This window comes from Balaenoptera physalus, assembly GCF_965194825.1.
Source record: "Balaenoptera physalus genome assembly, chromosome: 1".
Classification (NCBI taxonomy): domain Eukaryota; kingdom Metazoa; phylum Chordata; class Mammalia; order Artiodactyla; family Balaenopteridae; genus Balaenoptera; species Balaenoptera physalus.
In genome coordinates, this window is record NC_138882.1 from 51,182,598 (window position 1) to 51,203,316 (window position 20,719).

Genomic DNA, 20,719 nt, shown 5'->3' on the forward strand with positions numbered 1-20,719 from the left:
GAACACGAAGGTGGGCGCAACGACTGTTGAAGGAGTGAGTTATGAATGTCAAAGCCCAGGCTGCTCAGACGGACGTGGGGATGGCATTTATGTAAACAGGTCCTACACGCAGCTCTTCACTCTTTTGCTCGATCTTAAGTGCTCTGCCACCCAATAACAGATCAGAAGTGAATTTTATGGAGACTAGCTTTCTAAACTTGGCTCAAAAGGTGAAAAAATGAACACCTGACATGAAATTAATTTACAAATCAGTTTATTTACACATTTTATCTTTTCTTAAAGTACATTTCAGTTAACAAATCTATTTACACAGGTGTACATGGGAACTCATCCCAGTTATTTTACAGATCATACTTACAAACCACACCCTAAGTCTTCTGTGCAAAGTTGCACTGGATGTGACTATTGACTGAAAAAGGCCTGATGACCAGGCTATTTACACATACACAGTAAACGGGTTTGTTTTTCATGTCTGCACAATACAGTACACACAGGGAGGCGGGGCCTCCCAGGGAATGCTTTGCAACGTGTTTACCAAGAAGGCTTTGCAAAGTTCAGAAGGAAAAGCTATTAAATATAGGTTAATTAAAATGACAGTACCTCCTTTACATCAGTTTACATTTTTTCTTCACATTTTTATAATACAAAGATAGTTTATTGAATTGCTGCACAACCAGTTTAAGATGATTTGTAAACATGTAAATTTCTACAATTTGCATTAAACATCATTGTAGTTTCTATCATTTGCTCTTTGAATTAATGTTTTATTCACTAGTATTCTTAAGGTAGTAAAAGAAGATGTAAGTTTGAACTTCTTGAAGAAAAGTTATGAGTCTCTAACGCTGTGCGAGTACACACTTTATTCAAGTATTGCAAAAAGCTAAGGCCACTTTTTTTCAAGACAAGAAAGTGAACAAAATTGTTTTTATCAATAGGCCACAACACTCTTATGAGCAATGAAATCTCTTTTGAAAGGTAATTTCTCAGAGACCTGTAGTCACAGAAGGAATTTTCCTTTCTTTTACATAAAAGAAAAACAAATTACCTTCCTTATTAACTACATTTGAGCTCTTCCCACTTTTCCCTAGAGTAGAAATTCCTGTTTAGACCTGAAGAGGGAATCTATACCCTGTACTTATTTAACCCAGAGTGAAGTACCCTGGATAGCACAAATTATTTTGGACTCAGAAATAAATCTGAAGCCTATATGTTGGTTTACTGCTAAATTCTGATAGTGCTATTATTCTAAAGGATATTACTGCTGATGCAAAGATCTTTTTCTTAGAGGAATTAGGAAGAAAGAGTGAAAGAGGATGGGAATGTGGGGAGAAGGAACAAAGATTATAAAGAGGGAATATTTAGATTCCTGGTTAAGAGGCAGAGCTTGATTAAAAAGATCCCAATATGGAACGAGCGGCTGGGTATCCATGTTTATCATTCCTAATGCTAACAATTAACCCCTTTTCAATTATACCCAAATAGTTAAAGCAATAAGAAATCTGCTAATTATAGATTCCTTTGTTTTCTGCTACCAAACTATGGATAATCATTTCTAGCAAAGAGTAAGACTGATCCATTCCTGCCTCTTTTATCTGGAACCCAGGATTCTCAAGATAGTAAAGACAGCTGGAGTATGTTAGGACTGCTACTGCCCCATTCTTGGCAGCATTCTTACCAGGGAACTTTAAGTCCAGGTTGCTGATTCCATGGACTTATATCATTTTTTTCCTTTTTTGGAATCACAATGTCATAAAGAGTAAAGATAAACATTATTAAAAATTTATTTAGGTCCAAATAATGAGTATGTAGAAAAACAACCTATATTCCTATTATATTATTTTCATATTCATTTATAAAAAATTTACAGCAGCTGTAAAGTTTCAGTATCATAAGGACTATGTAATCCTACAAACAGCCAAAGGATGTAGACAAGATGCTTTTCCGTCTTCCAAATAACACAAACTGAAAAGAAAAGGCTTCGCTTTTCCTTGGCCACATGAAAATAATATCTCCACACTACTGGTTAATAACCCCAAGAAACCCTAGCTTCTCTTAGTCAATTTGCTCATTATGGCTACAAGACTAGAGCTCAACATCAAAAGCCTAGAAGAAATGCTGGCAACATCAATCTGAGCATTTCCCGAGACCCAATCACAACATTTCAGTGCTTTCCTTATTTGTCAAGAGCTATCATACCAGTCATTGTGCAAAATGCAAGTATTCCAATGATTATTTCAGTAAGTTTCTCATAATGACAAGATGGAACCGAAAAGGAATGGAAGTATGCATAGTGAAACATTGGAGACGCAAAGGCAAGTTTGGAGGAAAGATGCAGAAATGAATGAACATGCACACTTAAAGATTATACCATCTTTGGGGTTTTCCTAACATATTTTGAAGTTATAACATTCCAGGATATTTGTAAGTATGAATCCAGTGGATGTCTTATATCATGCTTCTAATCAGGACCTTCAATATTAAGGCATTTACATTCACGCCTAAGATTATCCACATTCTTCTAGATTACTTGAAGGATAGGACTGATTCAGAGAAACCAGTCAAGAAGGCAGGGTACTGAGGTCCCAGGAGAGCATCACATATGCTCTAACGTAGCAGCTGGAGTCTATATATTTTTTTCAGATACAGGTAATAGTTGTGAGAAGCAATGCTGCAAGAGAGGCAGGATTGAATTTTACAGTGTCTTTAAATCATTTTACCCCATTCCTGCTACTGCAGGTGATCTTAGAAAAGCTCATCTTCTTTTTACTGAATTAAACTGCCTTCTTCAATATGTGTATGGGTTTGTTAAAACCGTAAGTTTCCTGTGCAAAGACTACGAACCATAGAAGCTTCAAGACGGAAGTTTAACTATTACAAGAAGAATCTTTCACTTCTGAATAGGGACATACATTTTCAACTTAATAATTTATCTTAAAATAAATTAAAAAAATGTTCTATAGCGTAAAACAAGCACGCAAACAATAGACAATATCTTTTTGTCTTTGGTGCACACACTCATTTCCTAAATCATTCAAGTAACAGCGTCTCTGACTTCTTGGGGAGATATGGGAGCTGGAAGTTTGAAGGCCAAAATGAATTATTTCCCCTTCTGCCATGCCTCGATGCCTGAGATGGTCCTGAGGATCTGTGATTCTGGGAGCAGCTGGCAGAGGTTCAGAAGAAGTAAGAAAAGTGCAGGGGTAGACAAGGGGTAGAAGAACCAGCCCTGCACCAGTCCTGTGAGCCCAGTCTTCAGTGGGGGCACTTCTTTGTTTTCATGCTCACAGAGAAAAAACTAAAAATACTGCAAAAGTTTAAAATTCTTTAGATGGTGCTCAGGAAGCAAGGCTACCACTGATTTCTGTTAACTTGACAGTCCACTTGGCGCTGCTCAACTGCAATAATGGAAGAAAATGGTCTTCAAAACAAAATGAAATGAACTCCACAATGGGAAATAGGCACACATTACTAAACTTGCCTATCTGAAAGTAGTTCAGGGTTTAATACTGTTTAGAGACTATAATGTCCATTTATGACTTTCATGGTATAAACCAGGATTACATTTCAAAAATGGTATGATGCACATCTATATACCTCTCTTGCTTGACTTCAGACTCAAGGAAGTGATACCCTAGTCTAAGCTAAGAGGTAAGTCTGGTGTTTTCAGCCCTCATCTGAGACCCAGTAGGGATGCCAACAAGAGGTGTAGGATTATACTGTGTGTCAACATCAGACCCTGCCCACCGAAAACAACCAATTATTCCAGTGGACAGTCTCTAAAGGCAAAGGCTGTAATACCAGATATACCTCATTGTCCCATGAACTCCAAACCAGCAGTCTTTAAGAACAGGTACAAGGTCCAGAAGCACTCTTGCTATGATGGAGATGGGGTGTATATCAGGAGGCAGAAAGGCCCAGGACTCATATTAGCACTCAGTGTTCGATTTATTTGCAAGATGTCACACAAGTAGCATTCTCCCCTGTTTTTCACTGATCTGATTCAGAACATCAATAGTATCTCTGATCAAGGTCTCAAAGATCCCATCAGCTAGCTGCATCTTCACACACAACTCATCCTCATCATAGTTCACCCACTGTGCCTCCTCCTCGTGGAGCTCCTGTACCTAGAATTTAGAAAACAGAAAGGTTAGAAAATCACTGTCACACAAAAGCGAGGAATTAATGATATTCACTAACTTTGCAACCCCATGCATTGGACTACAAGCCAAGGAAATAAGTCAGAGAAAAAAAGGTAATTTATATGATGATATCAATAGCTCTTTTTTTTTTAAGTTTTTTTTTGTAAATTAATTAATTAATTTATTTATGGCCATGTTGGGTCTTCGTTTCTGTGAGGGCTTTCTCTAGTTGTGGCAAGCGGGGGCCACTCTTCATCACGGTGTGCGGGCCTCTCACTATCGTGGCCTCTCTTGTTGCGGAGCACAGGCTCCAGATGTGCAGGCTCAGTAGTTGTGGCTCACGGGCCTAGTTGCTCCGCGGCATGTGGGATCTTCCCAGACTGGGGCTCGGACCCGTGTCCCCCTGCAGTGGCAGGCAGATTCTCAACCACTGCGCCACGAGGGAAGCCCCCAATAGCCCTTTTAAAGCTGCAAAAAGTTTGAAAAAACTCAACTGTCGAATAAAAACTGGCTTCAAATCTGTCAACCTTGACAATATTCCAGTATTTTATAGATATAAAGGATTACAAGTATGTTGTCTCTGTCAACATAGGAGAATACGTAGAAGAATGCAAATTTTCAGATATATGGATTTACAATTATAAAATGCATATATCCAAAGACAATATTAGATATGATTCTGGAGTATGTAAATAAATGAGTAAAATTTCATATTCATTGGAGTTTTTTTTTTTTTTTTGGCCACGCTGAGCGGCTTGTGGGATCTTCGTTCCCTGGCCAGGGACTGAACCCAGGCCCCAGCAGTGAAAGCGCCAAATCCTAACCACTGGACCGTGAGGGAATTCCCCCCCCCCATTTTTTTTTGGTATTGGAGTATTCTTTAAATGTACTATTGCTTAAGTTTATTTTAAAAGTAACTGTTATATTATATTTTATATAAAATGCTCTTTTTGCATTTTAGGATTTGGGGATTCCTAAGGTAAACCAAAGGAATCAAATTAGAATGAACTGCCCAAGATGTTTTGCTTGTTTACAATAAATTTTTAAAAACTACTTATAAGAGAAACATGTTAGACTTATTATATGTAATGATATTGTGAGTGAGATGGAGGCCAGGTGGAGAAAGCAGACTGTAAACCCTGCTTTAGTCACAAATTCAGCAAAGTTAATTGCGGTGTCGAGGGTCTCTAACCAAAAGTCTAACTTGGCAAAAAGCCATGTGACAACAAGCTCCTAACTTGCACTTATCACAATTTCCTCTTGAAAAAGGCAGAAGAAGTGAAGAGGGGAACCTGTGCTCTGATTCCTGGCACGAGGAAACGAGAAGACTCTTGGATGAGAGGCCACACCATTCTGGAGTGTGGGAGAGCAGCGCTGCCAGACTTGCACCCTTGGTTGGGGATGACAGGTATGTGGCAAGGCGGCTGCCGCATTCTTTCTCCTTGGTGAGGCTGCTTGAAGCCTATGTAAAATATCCCTTTCTTTGTTCCCTAACGCATGCTCCCTGGACAGAAATGCCACCAAAAAGGGTGATATGGTCAAATAAGTTTTAGAAATCTCCCTCTGGGAGTTTCACAATGTGTATCAGTCTATTCTAAACAGAAGTCCACCAGGAGAGGAACTTGATTAATTCAGAGCTTCCTGTATGTATCTGGTCAAAGAATCAAATTTTGTGGCTATATAAGAAATATTATTAAGATACAAAGGAACTGGTGTTCTTCTCTTATGAAGGATGCTATAAGCAACAGCCTAATGCAACACTTCTCAACCTGGTGCTGAGGGAGAATCACGTCCTGGAAAAGCTAATAAGTGTGTCCCCTATAAAAGATCTCTTATCTCCCATGAATTTGTTTATCTGTTCAAACAAAGGTGCACAGCTTTCCTTTTTCTAAGTTCTCTCAGCCTTTATTATTAAATTTGTTCCTTGAACAATTTCCTATGCGATAATAAAATTTAGGAAGCACTGTCCTAATGTAATCATTTCTGCCCTTACAGCAGGAACACACGCTCAGGGCATGATCCATTGTGTCTCTCAGCGAAGCCGTGATGAGTCCCCACAGTGCCTTGTCAGTATAGCAAAAGCTCTGCTCCTCTGTAAGAACAGCAAATATCTCCCTCCCAGCCAGTAAGAACATTGTGTTTTCCTTTTTCCTTTGGCCGTCAGAAAGTACAAAGCCCAGTTTGCAACCTCAACTGTGGCAACTGAGAGATCTCACAGCCTGCAAATATGCCTCCATTTTTTTCTGGTTTTGGGAATCTATTCTATTCAACTACACATTTCCCTTGCTGCTGCTCCTTAATATGTATGTACGTAAATTAATATGTATTACACATAAATAATTAAATGAAAAAGTCAGACTAACTTTTTTTTTTTTTTTTTTTTGGACAGGGTATTAGGCTGGTAGAAAAGAGAAAAGTGGTAAATAGAATGTGGCCAGATTTCAGCAAGCATATGTCCTTTCACCATATCCCTGTGAACCAGACGGTGAAATAGAGACAGGTCAGTTAGGTGGATGTGCACTTTTTTGGATTGAAGGACAAGACAACTATCAACCTGGAAGGAAGTTTCTGCCTGGAAGACTCAAGAGCTTTTTCCTCTGTGCTCCCAATCCATCTTGTTCATATTCCATTGTAGTAATTATCCTACAGAATTTTGTATTCTGTGCATCTGTTCTCCCGCTACGCTGTGGGATTTCTTTTTATTTATAATTTCCCAGTGGCCAGGACAGTGCAAATAGAAGGTGTTAAATAAATATCTGGCATATCGTTTTTTAGTGAGTATTTTATGGCTGTCTTTGGCTCTGTTGAGTTCATCATTTTTAGCAATGACCTAGATGAAGGCAGGTACCTCAATTTTAGAGTTGACGTGAAAGTTGGGAAACACAATAGCTATGTTAAGAGAACGAACCTAAAAATGTGTTGATAAGCTTGGAATGATGGGCCAAATTTAACAAAATGAAGGAATAAAATAAGGTCCTGTACTTGGATCAAAAAAATAACTACAAAAGCACAGGCTGAGATTTGGGTCTTAGAACTTTTCTAAGCTTTTGTGAGTCCCATGAGAATGGTATAGCTAAAAATAAAACGAACGTGATTATAAACTGCATTCATCAAAGGATAGTATCCAGAAAAAAGAAGGAGGTTATGTGATTGTACTAATTAAGCAATAACACAAAATACTACAGGCATACCTCGGAGATATTGTGGGTTCACTTCCAGACCAGTGCAATAAAGCGAGTATCGCACTAAAGCTAGTCACACAAATTTTTTGGTTTCTCAGTGCATGTGAAGGTTATGTTTACACAATACTGTAGCCTATTAAGTGTGCAACAGCATTATGTGTAAAAATCAATGTACATACCTTAATTAAAAAATACTTTATGTTAAAAAATCTAACCATTATCTGACAATGCAGGATTGCTACAAACCTTCAATTTGTTAAAACAAACAAACAAACAAAAAAACCCTGCAGTACCTAGGAAGCACAATAAAGCAAAGTGCAATAAAATGAGGTATGCCTGTATATGGTCAATTCCAAGCAGTGTATTTAAGGAGGGACACTGATAAAGAGCTAAAGCTGATGAAGTTGAAAGGGGCTCAAAAAAACGTTATCAGACAACAGGAGAGAATATCAATGTTTAATAGGGAGAAAAAGACTGATGAAACATTACAGCCACTTCAAAGGCATGTAGGAAGAATTAAAATTGTTATGTAAAGCCTTAAAGCTGTAAAAGCAAATTATAATTCATTACGTGAAAACCAATTTAGTCTTAATATGAGAAAGAACTTATCAACAGTAAGTAAAAACTCAGGAGCTGTTGAGTACCTTATCAGATCTTAATCTGTAAAGGAGATTCAATCATTAGCTAGGTAGTTTCACTACAGGATTTGTCATTTTTTTTTTAATTGATGACTTTATTGCTCTATTTTTAAATTGATTAATTAATTAATTAATTTATTTTTGACTGTGTTGGGTCTTCGTTTCTGTGCAAGGGCTTTCTCTAGTTGCGGCAAGCGGGAGCCACTCTTCATCGCGGTGCGCGGGCCTCTCACTATCGCGGCCTCTCTTGTTGCGGAGCACAGGCTCCAGACGCGCAGGCTCAGTAACTGTGGCTCACGGGCTTAGTTGCTCCGCGGCATGTGGGATTTTCCCAGACCAGGGCTCGAACCCATGTCCCCTGCATTGGCAGGCAGATTCTCAACCACTGCGCCACCAGGGAAGCCCAGGATTTTTCATTTTAAGTGCAATTCTACCTACAGTAGGGAGATTTCCCAAGGCTACTGTATATAAAGGATATACAAAAGTTGGTCTAATTACTTTTACTCATTCCACATCATATATACTTTGAGAATACATTGCTAAAAATAGCCCATATTCTTAGCCAACTTAAGATGTAAATTAATCAATATCTTTGTGAAGTGGTAAGGGGATAGTAAAGGAGAATTAGAGCCAAAAGAAGATTTCTCTTCTTTTTTTGGCAAACAGAGGCCTTTAACATCTAAAAAATACATTCTTTGTATTTTACTCACCTCAAATAATGCCTAAAGACACACAGACTGATTAGGGACTTTCCTAGTCCAAGCAACAACAGCTAAATTATACATTTCTTAATCTGGAAAAAGCTACTGTTTATTATGAAATATTAAATATAATAGGTTATCATGTTAGAATTGTTATAGAAGGGCAATTGATATTCAGTTTGAGGCCAACCCCTCCACTTGCATGGATTCCATCTGTGTCTATTCAGGAATACTGCTCCAGCAGTTCTCCTTTCTTCTCTGCATCATCACAATTTTTTCCTATCGGCATATCTCTTTCAAGCTAAAAGAGCCCTTCTCTTGTTACCATTTCCCTCCATTTTTCTCTTCACAAAAAAACTCGTTTGAAGTGTCCAATTTTGCTCTCCTTAATTTGTCTTTCATTCTCTCTTGAAACCTACTCAAATCAAGCTTTTACCTTATCCATGCCACAAAAACTACCTGTATTGATGTTAAGATCAACAAAGACCTCCACATTGCTAAATCCAATGGTAAATTCTCAGTCGTTATCTTACTTGACCAATGACCAGTACTTGACACGGGTGATTTATTCTTCCTCCTTGAAACCCTTTCACCTGGCTTCCAGGACCTCACACTCTCCTGGTTCTACCCCATCAGCTGCTCCTTAGTCTCTGCTGGTTCCTCCTCACCTTCTTGACTCTCGAAACATTGGAATTTGTCAAGAAGAAGTCCTTGGACCTCCTCTCTATTGGTCTACACTCTCTTTCTTGGCTTTGACTACCATCTATATGTTCACCACTCCCGAATTCACATCTCCAGCTTACCTCTCTTGCCTGAGCTCCAGGCTCATATATCTAATAGCCTACTCAATATCTCCATTTGGATGTTTATTAGACATTTCACATTTAATACATTCAAAACAGAACTCCTGATGTTCCTTCCAAACCTGCTTCTCTCAGTCTTCCTCAAATCAGCAAAAGGCAATTCCCTTCCTCAGCGACTCACACCAACCCAATGGAGTTATTCTTAATACCTCTCTCTCTTATATTCCACATTCGATTTATCAGCAGTTCTGTTGTTCTGTTTTGAAAACTGTTCTCACCATCTCCAATACCACCAAACTGGTCTTAGCCACTATTATCACTTGCCTGGATTATGACAATACACTCCTGGCCTCCTTACTCCCACCTCTGCTTCAGTCTATCCTCAACACAGCAGCCAGAGGGGTCCTGTTAAAATGTAAGTCAAATCACCCCAGTATTCCCTTATTCTCTCTCTCTGTATTTATTTTTCTTACTTATCTGTCTCCTTAACTAGAGCAAAAGCTCCTTGAGTTTTGTCTGTTTTGTTACATAATTCTACAATGGACTGCTATATTTCCACAAAAAATAAAATGGAATAAATTTATTAAAAAATGATATAAAATGAAAGAACATTTAAAAACAAGGAAAAACATCCATATTTAATTAAGCAAAAACAATCAGAATACAAAAGAGACTATGATCCCAAATGTTTAAAAAAAAATTCTCAGTATAAAAAGAAACTCTAAGTCTATATATCAAAATAATTAAGAGTTATCTAGGTGATACGGTTGTCATGATTATTTTCTTTTGACTAATCAGTATTTTAAATTTTCTAAAATGAGCATGATTATTTTATAATAAATATGATTTTTAAAACGTATTTGAAATTCCTATTTTTGAGACCCTTTTCTTTTTGTACTAGTGGCAAAATTTTTGTTTTATGTGTTATGAAAATTGTTGTTTTAAATCTCAATCCCTCTAAAATGTACAAGCATTAGAATATCCAAATGTCAGAGGTGGCTAAATCTAATAGTAGGAAGGGTGACCAGTTTATTTAGCATTTCTTGTTAATAATTAACTCAAGTTGCTAACAGTATCATTTCACTAAACATTAAGAAGAGTGAACTCATGAAAAAAGTTACATAGGCCCAGGTATTTCAACTCACTCTCCAGCCACACTGACATTTCAGTTCCATGCTCCTTCCCATTTCAGGTCTTCGCACGTGTAGTCTCCTCTCCCTGAATTGCTCTTCTCTCTATCACGGAACTCAGTTAATGCTTATTCATCTTTAAGATTTCAGCTCAACTGTCACTTCCTCAGGGAAGCCTTTCCTGACCATCCTCATCAGATCAGTTTCCTCCATATGCTTTTACAACAGCTCCCTATTCTTCTATTTTTATCATTTAATTTATAATTACACACTTGTATAAATTATATATTAATGGCTAGCTTCTGCCAGCAAACTGTAAATCCATGAAGGCAGGGTCTATATCTATTTTGCTTACTATTGTAACATCAGTCCTTAATTAGCACAATTCTTGACTAAATGCATGCACAGAGATGATTTATAGGGAATATGATCAATTCAACTGACAGTAGGGTAAATGAATGTCTCTTGATGTGCTTTTTCCTTTAATTCCTTAAAAAGTGGAAGAAGTAACATCTTGGTAATTAATAATAACTCAAACTCTAAGCTATTGTAGAAATACGAGAGCAAGTTCACCTTGAGAGGCCAAGATCTATGAAGAACTAATTGGTTAAAGTCCTGGCTCTTATTTGCTGGGCAAGTCACTTAATATCTTTGAATCTAAACTTCCTCATTTGTAAAACAGAGTAACATTAGTCCATCCTACCTCATACAACTATTGTGAGGATCAAATAAGACATGAGAAAGAATGTTTAACAAATGTTTATCTAGTAAAGTTATTACTGAGTAAATGAAGCACTAGAAAGGTACATACTTGGGGAAACTGATAAATTTAAGCATTACATTTTTTTTCATGATATGAATATAAATATAGACAAGATATAAAGTCCAGAGAGAAAATATCTGGGAATAAACCTGAATCAATTAACATCTGAGTTTCCTAAGGTCTGCTACTACTTAACACGTTAACATTCTTTTAGGGAAGAAAGAATAAAAGACCTTTTTTCCCCCTTCCTTTTTTCTTTTTTTTGGTGGTGTTGTTTGATAGGCATTTTTCTAATGCTAGAAAATATATTGCAAAATGGAATAAATCCTATTCAGCTGAAGTTCTGGATAATAATAATGATTATGAAATAACAGCTAATATTTATTGAGCTATGTGCAGGGCACTGTTCTATACACATATATAAATACTCATTTAATTCTCTTAATAATTTTATCAGGTAGGTACTATTATATCATCTTCATTTTGCAGATAGGAAAATGCGGCACAAAGAGGTTAATCTGTCCAAGATTACACACCAAGTAAAGTGCCAGAACAGGGATTTAAACTCAGGTAGTCTGGCCCTAGTCTACACTGGTCTCTTCAATTCAGAACCTTAAGTTTGCTTCCACTCAACTTTTTATTTCTCAAGTTCTCCACACCCACAAAAATACTGTTAAATTAAATATTCATCTACTGAATTCAAAAGAAAGCAATTTCCAAAACTGAGGGGCAGAAAGAAATGCAGCAAACGAGGGCTTTAAGAATTTACTGTCATAGACTTAAGATCAATTATATTCCTTTTCCTTTTAAAATCTAACTACATTCTGATTTTGGAAAAGATGGTCAAAATAAAAATAGTTTAGTTATATACACTGACCAGGATATGATCCACTCGGTCTCTTTTCTTTCTTCCAAATTTCATCATTTTCTGCCAGTCTGTTTTGTGGTTTGGCTCCTTTTTAAGACTGAACAGCTTGAGTACTTCGGTTGCTATGAAGTTCTGTGAAAATAAGTGAAATGAATGAAACACAAACAACAAAGTTGTTGAGATTTAGTGCTTATAATGCAGTAAACAGATTTTTGTTAAGAATACAATATTTATAAAAAAATCATACAAACTTCTTCCACTTACAGTTCCACTTAGCAATTTGAAGAGAAAAGCATTCCCAAATGCTCAGACTTTATTCACTTAAAGAATTTTTGTTTCTACACAACATAAAAAAAAAAAAGTAAAGCCCATTGATGAATCTGCAAAGAAAAATCACTTTAGAGCCCCCTCTACCCAAGAACCACCATTAGCTAACTTCAAGCTGGCAAAACTACAAAAGAAAGTATAAAATAAAACTCTGAACCTGAAACATGAGCAAAGTACAAGGCTTTGGCTGGGATAGCTTATATTGAAGCACCAAGATTCGAATATGTTGTATTAAAAAATTATTAATCAACACTTCAGTATGAGAAGCATGGTAATCTCACTGCTAACAATATTTGAACTATCACCCTTAAAAAAAACTTTACAAAATGCTATAGCAATATTAAAATTGGAAGGCAGCATCATTGTGTGTTATAATGATGCATGCATTCTGATGAATGCTGGTATATATTATGTACCTTGTCTTATTTCAATGTATTTGTTCTTTGTTATTAATAAAATAATGGGTTATTACTTTTTATGGTTCTTCTATTAAAAAAAAATGTCTTAATAGGGGAAAGAACGCATTTATGAATTAGAATCATTTGAGAAGATTCTCAAACTACCAATGTCCTCCAAACCACACCACTCCCCATCTACACACACACACACACACACACACACACACACGCATTCAAGGATGTATCCACTGCTGAGGGCTGAAAGGAATGAAGTGCACCAGTGTTTTGAAAAAGCTCCTCAGGTGGTTCTGATGCTCCATTCCTCAAAGTTGAAAATCATTTTAAAAGTTGTTTTTTAAAAATCTATCAAGTCAATCTTTGACAACTTTTTTCTTTTTCTACTTACTTTAATCTAAGCAAGGGTCAGCAAACGTTTTCTGTGAAGGACCAGACTGTAAATATTTCAGGCTTTGTGGGCCATATGGTCGCTATTGCAACTACTCAACTCTGTTGGTGTAGCGGAAAGCAGCCATGGACAATATATAAGTAACTAGGTGTGGCTATGGTCCAATACAACTTTATTTTTAAAAACATGTGGTGGGCTGGATTTGGCCTGTGGGCTCTAGTTTGCCTACCCTCGATGTAAGCATACATTACATCTCATAAATGTCTGCTGGTATTCTGTCAGTACAAAATATTTCTAAAACCTTTCTATAGTTAATACTGTATTATATATTTCAAAGTTGCTAACAGAGGAGATCTTAAAAGTTCTCACCACAAGAAAAAAAAAACAACAACTGTAACTATCGTATGTGTGGTGATGGATGTTAACCAGACTTACTGTGGTGCTCTTTTCACAATATGTACAAAGATCGAATCCTGAAACTAATATGTTACGTGTCAATTATATCTCAAGAAAAAAAAAGACTAAATTGTTTAGACAATGCCTCCCCTCACGTTATATACCAGAATAATGTATATGTTCCTTTAATGTATTTTGATAGTCCACATATACTACTGGATGATGTAAGAAAATAAGATAAGATAAGTAAGATAAGTAATTGGAGGTATACTCTCTGGGGGAAAAAAAAGCTTCCTATGATCAAATAAGTTTGAGAATCATAACTCTAGAGTCTTGCTACTCAAAATGACCCTAGGATCAGCCACATCAGCATCACTTGGAAGCCTGTTCGACATGCAGAATTTCCAGTCCTACTCCAGATCTACTCAGTAAGGAATCTGCATTTTACCAAAATCCCCAGATGACTCAGATGCACATTAAAGTTTGAGAGGCACTGCAATGAAAATATAACCTTTGCTATATTTTAAAAATAGCTGAGTAGGCAGAGAGATTTCCACCAATGTGATTTTAAAGTTGGTTTGTTGAGAGTCCTTGTAGCTTCAGGGCACTTAATCTTTTCAGGGGCTTCTTAGACAACAAGCAATATTTTTTGTATATCACATTACTCTCCCACATATTTCAAAACTACATAACCGATTTGAAACCTCCAAAATCAAAGATGGAAAGTTAACATCTACGTGTCTAGGGCTGGCATGTTTGATATATGACATGTTTTCATGTACTTTTAGAATATTGTATCTACCTCTAAGTCATTAAAAACTCACCTAAAACTCATATGAATTGCAATAATTTATCTCCCTGAATATTTGCTGATTTTTTTCTTAAATATTATAATATGTATGTATATTTGTTCTGCAAAAAATTGAGGATTTGGGATTCCCTCCCACCCTCATCCCTCTACTGCTCATGGATTGAACGAATCAACAAATATTTACTGAATACTTACTATGGGGCAGGCCTTGAGGACAGAATGGTGAATAATACAGAAGATAATAATAATAATACTTGCTTTTATGACATTTACAGGTCTGTACAAATGAACAGCAAACCAAAAAAGGAGATACTCTACAGCTTGCAGTTTACCTTGATTTCATCAAGGTTATTTGGATTTTTCACGCGTCGGAAATAACTAGAGTTGATTCTACACGGCTTCATCCAGACAGGTTGATTCAAGTTGGGATCCTCGGCAAATATTTCCTCAAAAATCTCTTTTGTTAAATCAAAAACCGCCTTGATAGAGAAAAATAAACAAATTAAAATGGCTAAGAATCCAAATTTCAGACAACAGAGAGAAGTTTAAAAATTAGAATTATCCTTCCATATTACATACCTGTTTGTACACCCTTTTACTAGTGCTTTCTATATCTAGACCCTTACTGGCACAGCCAAGCAGTTTTGTAGGAATACTGATGCTATGAAGATCATGACCTAATTCTTTCCAATTCCAAAGTTCTTCTGCCACATCATGTACAAGAATTTCTACTTCCTCCGCAGTATGTGGGACTGCCAATAATGTTTCACATGGCTTTTGTGGAGCTCCCTTAGGTTCTGCCATTAGAGGTACAATTGTTTCTTCTGCCTTATTCTTTTGTATCTTGTGAGAAGAGCTCAAACCAAAGTCTTCATCAAACCAGTCTTGATCATCTCCTAACACGCTCAGGAACTCCCGGCTAATCTCAAGTTCCGCAAGTCTCTTAGCAAGCTCTTCCTGCCCACTGGCACCAAATACTGGACTCTCCTACAGAAATGGAACCATTCAAACAGAGCACCATTTAGTAACCTCAGATCACTTAACAAGTTTGGGCTTTTTTTTTTTAAAGACAAAGCAAATATATTATTTGTATATTTACTATTTCTCTATAAATAAGCAAAACAAAAACAATATGGTGGCTACTAATGAACAATTTAAGAAAAAACTATCCTGTTTCCTGTAATTCTGCTCACATAAGCCTTACAATTGATTTTAATAAAATGTTTATTGATCAGTTTTTCCTTTTTGTATCATCATTATTCTGTTTCTGAAGAACTGTTTTGCTTCTGAGATATGGAAATGAGATATAAAATTCTCACCTTTGATGATTATCTGGCTCAAGTTACTCAAAATCATTACCGCTGTTCAATTGTCCATGGGCAACCTAAATAAGTTGATGGTCTGAGTATATGTCATAGTGGATATATTTCAGTTTTACCAGAATCAACATCACAACTGGTAATTTCTGCAAGGCAACTATGACTAAGTAGATATGTGAACAAATAATTTCATAGGCAAAAAAGAACTGGGTTGAGAACCAATGGAAATCTCCATGGAATAAATTTATTCAGTGAATCCGGAAGGGAATCTAATCTGTGGACAGTATACAGGGGTTTTCAACCCAGCATAAACCTGCCAGTGTTTGTGACAACTCTATAGTGACCACTCATGACATAATAGAGGACAGTTATACTTCAAACAGAAAAAACAGCTACGTGGCCTTTACAAACTAGTGAAGTGATTTTTATTTAACAAACAACACATCACCAAAAAACCTATCAGGAGCTACAGAATTAAAATGTACTATAAAGGCAAGGTTAATTGACAATTTTTCTAGACAAAATACTTACAGGTCTAGGACACATATCTGGTGAGGAAATCTCTTCTTTCTCATCTTCCAATTCAGACCTTAAGAAGCAACCTGGAACACTTGGTGACTGTTCCTCAAGATTCTGGGATAGGCCTTGGGGTGGTACTTTCTTTTGATCATCAACAAGAAGCTCTTGGTTGCTAAGCTGGATTTTCTCATTCCTAGCTTTTTTGATTTGTTGTAGTTGATTGACTGTGTCCTTCACAAAGACTTTTAGTAAACTGTCTGTCAGTAAGCTGACTGTTTCTAGTTGTTCCTTTGACTTTTTTTCCTCACTTGGTGATGACCTCAGCTGGGCTTCCAATTGGTTCTTTTCTCTTGCTAAAAGGTCCAGAAGTGGGGTAGAAAGCTTTTCTGAAACTTCGGGATATAGGTTCTCTTCCTTTTCGGTAAACTGCTGTTGCTTCCTTAATTCTTCAGAAAAGGTATTATCTAAAGTATCGTCTTCTTCAGCAGTGGAAACCTTTTCCGTGGCACCAGAAACAAGGTCTTTGTTTTCCTTTGAAGAAATCAGTGAATCCACTGAATTCTGCTGGTGAATATGGGCTTCAAGTACTCCAGAAATGTCCTGTATATTGTCTGTTTCTATTTTAAGGCTTCTATCAACTGAGGCTTCTGTGTCATGCATACTAGGTTGAGATTCCTTATAAAAACACTCAATTGCATCCTTTTCTCTGTCAAACTTGGGACCCTCTGTATCTTTTTGTTCTTGATTATAGTATTGATATTGTTCATCTGAATAAGAGTCTTCATCTTCATTTATGTCTACATAGTCATCAAAGTTTTCTGAAATGTGAGATATTTTTTGAGGAGGAGCAAAAATCCCATGCTTCTCTTTGCACACAAAGTATACAATGCCATCATATGTTCCATTGTTATTTCCTTCAGGTTTATCCAACTCCACTCCAGCCCAAAATCCTTTAGCAAAACTAGTCACACCTTTGAATCGAAGAGTTCCTGGCTGAACATTGCCAATCAACACTCTATCACCGATGTGGAAATCAAGTAACTCATCTGCAAGAGAAGCTGAAGCTAAGGAAGGGGATTCAGTAAGTCTCTGTTCATGTTCTACATCACTGCGCTCCTTACTTTTCATAAGCTCAGTGGGGGACTTGAGTTCTAACAGCCTTTCAGAATGGACATTGCTATGAATAGAAAGGCTTTTCTCACTGAGGCACTCACTGATTTCATCATCACTACCAAAGCTAGTGGCTCTACTTCTAGAGATCCTTGTTGCCTGTGACTTCTCTCTGCAAGACTGAGAGTCTTTCCTGAGTGACAACAAAGATGTCACCTCAAAGTCATCTTTGTACAATTCAGCTGAAATGTCTTTCTTGGAAGAAGATACTTCAAAATCTTCAGAGTATGATATCTCTTTAGGTGCAAAAAGATGTTCTGACCAAGATAAGTCTCTGCCCTTTATATTCTTTTGTACATAAGAGTCTTTTTCTGATTGGATGTTTGTACTATGACCCATATCTTGATCTGACTGTCTCTCTTTTGACTCTTTTTTATGAAGATTTTCAATGGCTAATCTAACTAAGTCTTTCTGAACATTTATAGAATCTAAAGAAAGATCTTTCCTTGAAAGAATTTCAGATGAATCTCCCTGTTCCAGGTCTAGTTTCAGGAAGACATCAGGCTTCCTAGATTGTTTAGAATAGGCACCTTCAATTGCACTCTCTTCCAATTTTGCATATTCTACTTCGTGTATTTCTGATTTTTGACTAGATTCTTCTTCAACCTTGGCATCTGACACATCAAGAATTCTATTAGAGGCAGTTAATTCTTTGAGAAGAGGTAATGAAGGGACATTTTCTAGAGAATCTCCAGATTCTGCTCTGGTTCTCCTTGATGATCTGAGAATTGGAGAAGAAGTCTGAAAGTGCTCTTCTGTTCGACTGTCCAATTCAATCATTCTCTTTGCATATGCAGATAAAGACCTTTCTGACACTGATCTCTCAGAACCTGCCAATGCAGCATCTTAAAGGGGAAAAAAAGATCACATCAAAATTATCTAATCACAAATTTCAATTTCTGGAACCAAAGTTTAAATAAAAGCTAAATATTGGTGAGAAAAAGCTCTGGTCAATAAATAGGACCTGTTTTACAGGTTACTGTATAAGGTAAGTTTTTCCTTTAAGAGAATATACTGTACCAACAATAAACAGAACATTTAAAAAATGACTGAAAATTTAAAGTTTGGTATAATTTTTTAAGTGTTGTCAACTTACAAAGTACAGAAAAATGGATCAAAGTTTATGGAGATGTTAATCCTCAAATCATGCAAAAACAGAATTGTATGATGGATATTACATATATTCTTTGAAAATGAAAGCAATGAAGGAAGGACAAATGCAGGGACTTCAACTAACCTCTTGAATGTAAAAAAGGGAAAAAAAAATCAACTATTTCTGCAAATATAGCACTTTACGAGCTAAAATTGCAAAATAAGAAGAAAATAAGATTTGATGAACTAACAAACCAAGAATTAAAAGTTTTGAATTCAAATCTCTGTTTTGTCATTGTTACTAGGTAGGCTTTTTCATGTCTCAGTTTTATTTCCTCATTGAATTATACTTTATTTTCAATAGTTCTTATCTTTCTTTGGATTAAATTGAAAAAAAAATGTATGTAACTACTTACACTGAGAAACAGCATAGGCTGAAAATATATATAATCAGATACAAAATCTGATAAAGGGAGAATTTAGATACTGATGATACACTCACAGTCATTTTAGATTAATGTCTTTATGCCTCAGTTTTCATCAGTTATTGGGACAATAAAGACTGATTCACATAACTTAGGCATAACCAACAAATCACTTAAAATATAAAAGTAACTTAAAATATTAAATAATCTATTATCTTTAAGAAGTTCACTTTTTAACCAAAAAGCTGTAGAGGTGGAATTTTGTAGGCATTTGTATAATCTTTAGTCTATGTAGATACTATGTGATTATTTTTTCTAGTTACATACCAACATGTTCAGCAATAGACTCCAGGGATCCTCTGGAACGTTCTGACTCTGTCAGTGATTTCCAATTCTTTGCTGTTTCAGATCTGAAGCAGAAAAATTAATAAACAGAAATAAATGTATTGCTGATACTGTAGTAAGTGGTAACAAAAAGCAGTCAATTCTTAGACAACTGCTTCTTTTTTCTTCTTCGCAGGAAGTATTCCAACCTTTGCCACTTCCACCAAGTCTATTTGTGGCCTTCATCACACTCAGTAGATGATCTTGCCTCTTTTAATGAGAGAAACAGAGGCCATCAGCATGACCCTTCTTATCTTCAACCTTTTTACCTACAAATTTATCTATATTCACAGCCATCCCAACTGCCTTTCCTCCTGTCTGCAAGGAAGAAAAAGGTGTATCTCTCACACTTGTTCAAACTTCTTTCTGCCCCAAATCCCATACATTTCCACAGCCTCATTGATGGTATTCCTCAATTGTCCATTCTTTTTCCTACAATCTTTAGTCCTTCAATCTGGTGATTTTTTTCCCCTCAGCTTATATGTATGCCTCAAGCCTCAAAAGAATCCCACCCCCCCAGTCTTTTTTTTTCCTTCTTTTTTAAAATTTTTATTTTATATTGGACTGTAGTTGACTTAAAATGTTGTGTTAGTTTCAGGTATACAGCAAAGTGATTCAGTTATACATATATCTATTCTTTTTAAAATTCTTTTCCCATTTAGGTTGTTACAGAATACTGAGCAGACTTTCCCCCCTCAATTCTTTATTCCTCCACCTGGTGCTACTGTCCTCTTTCATGCTTTAAGTTGACATTCACCATCTTCATTTTCTTGCTTTCTTTTTATTTGTTAAGTCGTAATATTTGGCTTCTACTCCTACTTCTTTATAACCCCCTTCAATGTTGCTATTTTATCATATTTAGTACTTGGCTCCCTTTTATTCTCTCTGAATGCATACCTTTTTCACCCAAATGTTCACCCAAATGTTGTTATATTTATAGCTTCAACCACCATCTATATGCTGATCACCCCAAATTAAAAAGCTAACACCTTTCCTGGATAATTCCACTTAGATGAACTACAGGTACCTCAAAATTAACATTTTAAAACCAAAATCATAAGACTCCCACCGAAGAACACCTGATTTTCCTTTGGAACTTTGACCCAACAAACTACTATTTAAGAGAAACACGGGAGTCATCCAGCTTTTCCCTGCTTCCCTATCTAGCACTTTAATTTGTTAAGTATACTTCTTAAAAATTCCTAAAATCTATCTCCTATTCTCTATTCTTATTACAGTGGATTATCC

General features: G+C 36.3%; 1 protein-coding gene across 3 annotated transcripts in view; it reads right to left on the minus strand.

Moving 5' to 3' along the window:
- Nucleotides 1-236: 236 nt before the first annotated feature.
- The window catches only part of CEP350 (centrosomal protein 350), a 136,127-nt gene continuing 115,644 nt past the window's right edge, over nt 237-20,719 (minus strand). For 2 of the 3 annotated variants that reach the window (XM_082465045.1, XM_082465043.1), the window contains 7 exons: nt 19,415-19,497; nt 16,413-18,415; nt 15,142-15,549; nt 14,895-15,041; nt 12,234-12,356; nt 10,609-10,698; nt 237-4,124 (listed from right to left, as the gene is read on the minus strand). In XM_082465045.1, coding sequence (XP_082321171.1) covers nt 3,960-4,124; nt 10,609-10,698; nt 12,234-12,356; nt 14,895-15,041; nt 15,142-15,549; nt 16,413-18,415; nt 19,415-19,497 — 3,019 coding nt within the window. In that variant the 3' untranslated portion in view covers nt 237-3,959. The remainder of the gene's footprint in view (nt 4,125-10,608; nt 10,699-12,233; nt 12,357-14,894; nt 15,042-15,141; nt 15,550-16,412; nt 18,416-19,414; nt 19,498-20,719) is intronic. The other variant, XM_082465044.1, reaches the window with a different exon arrangement.